This window comes from Solanum tuberosum, unplaced genomic scaffold (assembly GCF_000226075.1).
Source record: "Solanum tuberosum cultivar DM 1-3 516 R44 unplaced genomic scaffold, SolTub_3.0 scf00140, whole genome shotgun sequence".
Taxonomy (NCBI): Eukaryota; Viridiplantae; Streptophyta; class Magnoliopsida; order Solanales; family Solanaceae; genus Solanum; species Solanum tuberosum.
In genome coordinates, this window is record NW_006239064.1 from 1,150,381 (window position 1) to 1,156,185 (window position 5,805).

Below are 5,805 nucleotides of genomic sequence, written 5' to 3' on the forward strand. Positions count from 1 at the left end.
TTATATATATCATACATTATATATATATTATATATATATATATTTTTTAGTAGATAAGTGTGAATGTGAGGGTATTTTTAAATACCCAAAATACCCTCACCTTCACACTTATGTTCAACCCTCTCCTTTTTTTTGGTGCCACGTGTCGAAATAAGAGTGAATTTTATTCACTCTTATTATATAGTAATATAATATATATAATGTAGGGATTATTATATAGTCTCTATCCAACTGATGTGGCATATTTAGTTTTTCGAGAGTCAAATCATTTTGAGTTTGATCGGTAATTGTGCATGAAATCTTCATTTTTTAAATGAAAATTTATATATTTATAATCTATGTAAATAAGTATTATAAGTCACAATAATTGACAATTCAAAATATTTCAAAGATATATGAAAAACTTACGGTCAAAGACAGACTAATTTGAATCTCGAAATTCAAAATATGTCACATAAATTAGAACAGAAGGAGTATTACTTATAGTACTTAAGAAATAGTTATATATGAATTATTTACTTTAACGATATTTTAGTTTTATTTTACATACTTTAACCCCCCCCTATTACTAATACACACATTTAATTAATTTCTTTTTTCGATTTTCTATTCTACATAAATAATATATAGATTTTTCACATAATCTAATTATAGAATGTTTAATATCATCAATCAAACGCGGCATAAAATAATTATTTTTCATAAGTTATTGCAACAAAAAAAAAGTAAAATCCCTCTAACCAAACATAATATTATCTCATCCATGATTTTGAGCTGGAATTTATTTTATTTATGAGCATGTTATAAAACTAAAATTATAATTTGGGATTAAATAATAATGATATTATTTAGTGAATATATAATTCTTGGTACATAGAGGTTATAAAACATGTAGTCATTTTTACACTACATACACTTTAACAAATTATTATTTCAATTTTAACTTTAATCTTAACAAAGACTTTGGAAAAAAGAGTTTCATGAAGAAGGGCATTTTTTGTCATTTGATTGTTTTACACCAAAGATTATCTTATCTCCATATTATTATCGTATAAAAATAACACCAAAATTATAATATACTAACCAATCCTGAAATTACTTATCTCAAAATAAAAGTTTCAACCAATATACAGTAAATAATTTCACACTTTTATTCTGAAATTATTATCCTTAGTCCTTATACTAACCGCAAAGTACAAATATGACATCTTTTCCTTAGAGTTAAATCACAAAATTTTAATTTTTTTTGGTTCAAACAAATTTAAAAACATTATTTCAATTTCACATAAAAGTTTAAATTTTGTAGTGAGACAAATTAGAATTGTTATCAAATCCTTTTTTGCTAGAATATTCAAAGAAGTCCTTCAATGTTGTTGCTCTATACTTTGGAGGATTGTCTTTTGACAATAACTCCTCAATTGGTCCATAAATTCTAGAAGATTCCAATAGCCCTGTGCTGAAGAAACTTGCTACTGATATTCTTGGACCAATTGTATTTGCCAACACTCTATGGTCTACGCTTTTATACTTGTCATTCGATATAAGCTGAAAAATCAAAAGTTGAACGAGACTTTATAAGTTAAAAATGACTTATTATAACTTATTCAAAGGAGATTTATATATTAATGCTATGAATTCCATCGATGATTATTAAAAAGGAGGGAGATGAGCGAGAAACACAACATTTGAAAACATAAAAAAATTAAAAAAAATAAAAAAAATATTAAATTTAATTGTGAAAAACACAATAGGATGTCACATGTATATAGGGTCATTTTTTCGTTTAAAAAATTAGTATTATAATTTTAACGTAAGAAATTAAAAATTAAATGAACACACATTAAAGCATGACAGTTCAATGTACAAAGTATTATGTGTTCAAACAAAGACCTAATAGGAATGCACCCTTAATTAAAGAAGTGTCATGTAAGCTATATTGCTTGGACGGCTCTCCAAACAAATTACCGCACCTATGTTGGATTCTCAAAATTAAGATGCATTATTATTGAGGGTCTGTCATGCATTTGGTAACATAATACACGCAGAACATCACGTAGGATGCAAAATGTCATGTAGGATATCACGTAGGACGTGTGTCTATTTGTGCAACTTTATACAAGTTTAAGTGTCTACTTGTGCACGCTCAAAATTGGAGGGCATAAATATGAGCTGAAACCAAGTTAAAGCGGACATATTTATGTGTTATGCCTTTTTTAAAAGCATGAGAAACATAAAATATAATCAATCAACTTTGACATATTCATCAATGATTGATTTTATAGCTCGAACCAGTAACTTATATAGGTCACACAAAGACAGTTTTACCTGAAGAATGTCGCCGATATTGATTATTAAAGCTCCATGAATAGGAGGAACATCAACCCATTGATTCTTGTGAAGAACTTGAAGTCCACCAATATCATCTTGCAAAAGTACTGTGAAAAAATCACTATCAGCATGTCTACTTGAGCCTAAGGCAAGTTCTGGTTGTGGACATTTAGGATAGTAATTACACAAAATGCCTAGTCCCTCAGCACATCCCATTTCTTTAAGATGGTTTTGTTTTAGACCAAGTCCTTCTGAAAATAATTCAACCAATGTGTATCCCAATTTCATCACATGATTTGAGTATTCAATTATAATTTCCCTGTAAAAAAAAGAAGATCAATTAAAATGGATTTATGTTATATTGGAAACAACTTCTTCTCTATCCTAATCTTGTTGGACATGGTTAATTATCTGGTATGGCCTACTGCTGACAAAAGATGACAAATATCTCGTGGGATTATTCAAAGTGCGCGAAAGATGATCTGGACACCACAATTTCTTTTTAAGCATTTCACTATAATGGTGTAATTTTCTTTGGAACCAACTTTTATATGTATACTAATGAATTATATAGCTACAACATAAAGTTGATCTTTAGCAATCATTAATTACGGCTATAGCTTAATTGCCGCTAAATATATTTTTTTAGTGACAATTAGCAATTTAAAACTCTTTATAAATGTCCCTAAAGCCTATAACGACATTGAATTCAATGACAATTAACTAATGCTGTAAAAACTTTAGCACTCTTTGTTAATGTACATATATATTTTATTGACACTAAAAGTTGTGTTTGTTGTTGTGAGCCTCTATAACAACATCGCGCTATAACAATAAAAAAAATACATGTTGGTGGTGGGAGGTGACATGTATATATCCTGTGAAATTAATCGAGGTGTGCGAAAACTAGATCAAACACCACGACTATCAAAGCAAAAAAAAAACATTTCACTATAACGGCCTAATTTTCTTTGGAAGGTGACAAAAATTTCGTGGAATTAATCAAAGTGTACAAAAGTTGGCTCGAACGCCACGATTATAAAAAAAAATCACTATTATAACATGAGCCTAAGTTTCTTTGGAACCGACTTTCATATGTATAGAAACTATATAGCCTCTATAACAACATTATCCCGCTATAACAATAAAAAAAGAATATTCAGACAAACAATGTTCGATATAAGTAAATTACCTGCATGTCTCAGGCAATTCATCAGGCTTAGCAGGATTAGGAGCCATGACAGAGTAAAGTGAGTCTCTCCAATCTGCTGCAAAAGATTTCTCACTAAACAACTCAAAATTACAATTATACATAACCTTCCTCGCAACATCTCGACTATAATACGGTTTTTTAACGTCGATAGCTTGCTCGTGAAAACGTCGTGTACCACGCAACATTTCGTCTAGGACGGGGATCGGAATACCATGATTGATCACTTGGAAAAAACCCCATGTCTCTGATGCTTCTTGAATTTGTTTCACTATTTCTTTGTTGTTAATGTTGATGTTTTGAAGGTCTATTAAAGGGAAAATGAAATTTGAATTTTTGGGAATTTTTTCTAAGGAATCATGTGGATGGATGAATATTTGGGGTAGTTTAGTAATTCCACCATCAATAAGTCCTTTGACACCTCCTTTTGTGTCATCAAAGGCTTTTAGTTCACTAATTTTATCATATTTTTGTTGTGTGTTATTGGAGGTTGCCATCTAGTTTTTGGAGGTAGTGCGGTGAGGTGATCGAAATTTCTCTACTTTAAATAGAGCAGAGATTTTAGCTTTGAATTTCTGAATCTTTATAAAGATCTAAAACAGATACATTTTTTAAATTATACTAAAAAAATAGGTGAAATAATTAAAAATTCTTTTTTTTAAAGTAGATTTCGGATTTCGAGCTGTGGAATTATGGGAAAGTACAACGTGAGAAGGACCATGGAATTGCTAAAAGCTCTTAATTTCTATTTAAAATATATGGTTGAAATTAAAAAGCATATCTTATTTTTTTAGTCATTATTTTCCCATAACTTTGCCTTATTCCTTAATTAATTGAGTAATGATTTTAAAAAAACGCATCGCTGAACTATCCTTTTTAAATTTTTTATTATTATTTATTATATTTTAAATTATCAACTATTTCATTTTTTTATTTGAATTATTACTATCTATGCATTAAAACACACCTAGCTAGTTGAGTAGATGTAAATAGTTTAGGTATAATTTTTTTTATCATAATCAGTTTTGAGTTGTGTTTTAATATATAAATTATGATAGCTCAGGTGGAAAAAAGAAATAACTAATAATTGGCATGCATAGTCAATTTCGATGTATGTATAGAGAGAGAGAGTTTTTAACTATTAATTAATCTTATTAATATTAATACATAGATGGTGATGGCTAGCTAATTCAACTAAAGAAAAGGAAATAACTAAGGTATAAAACTCACAAAAATTAATTATTCAGATGTATTTTTAATTATTAATTAATCTTATTAATATTAATGAAGTAATTTCTTTCCTTTTTTTTTTTAATAATAAAATCAAATATAATACTATGGTCAACTAGGCAATAAATCAAAGCATGTGACATGATAACATGACTATTGCAGATTCACAAATATATGAATCTGCAATATATAGTAATGCACATCCCATAAAATCTGCCTTAAAAGAGGATTTTGTTTAAATAATAATATTTATTATATTCTGATATCTTTGATAATTACAATCTTGATTTTTTTCTATAAAAATATAATGATATTGGGTGATTCATAATTTTAGGAAAATAATTTTTGAGTAGAATAGGGATATTTAAGACAATTCACATGATCTTTGTGATAGATAGAACTATAATATAATCTAAGATAGTATATTTGAATACTTATATAATTATTATAGTACTTATAATCTTAAATATACCATGATATTTCTATATCTATATATATAAAAAAGAATGTTATTATAAGGGTAAAACTAAATACTTAAAATTAAAGAAATTTTCTAAAAAAATAAAACTATGTCATTTATAAGAACATATTTTTTTTAAAAAAGTTATATAAAATGCAACAATAATTTTTCTTATTTTTGATGTTATTTTTTAGAGCCATTGATTCATATAAATGGTTACCCTTTAATTAAGGGACTATTTTCTAAGAGAAACTCACAAAGTATAACCAACTTCTTTTTATATTCAACATTTTTTTTCATTAATTCCAATTATTTCATATTCATCAATATATATATGTTCTTTACTTTTTAAATTGAAATTGATATACTTTTTTGTAGATTATCAGAGTTAAAAAAAAAAAAAAAAGATGGCACAAATGGTAAAACCAGCTGATCAAAAGTTCCCACAACATGATCAAAACATGCAAGATGGCCATGTAAATAAAATACAAGTAAGATCCATTTTAATTCCATGTCTATTTACTCATATCACACTTATGAAATTACACCGAATCTTATTCATATTGTTGATTCCCCC

At 27.5% G+C, this 5,805-nt stretch overlaps 1 protein-coding gene across 1 annotated transcript; it reads right to left on the reverse strand.

Annotated features, from left to right (window-relative positions):
• Positions 1 to 1,293: 1,293 nt before the first annotated feature.
• Positions 1,294 to 4,040, reverse strand: LOC102594577 (1-aminocyclopropane-1-carboxylate oxidase homolog). The gene is made up of 3 exons (XM_006351993.2): positions 3,521 to 4,040; positions 2,326 to 2,647; positions 1,294 to 1,545 (listed from the first exon to the last, which is right to left on the reverse strand). Exons 1-3 carry the CDS (start codon positions 4,033 to 4,035, stop codon positions 1,294 to 1,296), a joined length of 1,089 nt encoding a protein of 362 aa, XP_006352055.1. The 5' UTR covers positions 4,036 to 4,040.
• Between the last annotated feature and the right edge of the window lie 1,765 nt (positions 4,041 to 5,805).

Excerpts from the sequence above, each read along its gene's own strand:
- LOC102594577 (XM_006351993.2), bottom strand. The coding sequence starts at position 4,035 with ATGGCAACCTCCAATAACACACAACAAAAATATGATAAAATTAGTGAA. Across the intron at positions 2,648-3,520 it reads GAATTGCCTGAGACATGCAG|GGAAATTATAATTGAATACT; the intron begins GTAATTTACTTA and ends TTTTTTTTACAG. Across the intron at positions 1,546-2,325 it reads ATATCGGCGACATTCTTCAG|CTTATATCGAATGACAAGTA; the intron begins GTAAAACTGTCT and ends TTGATTTTTCAG.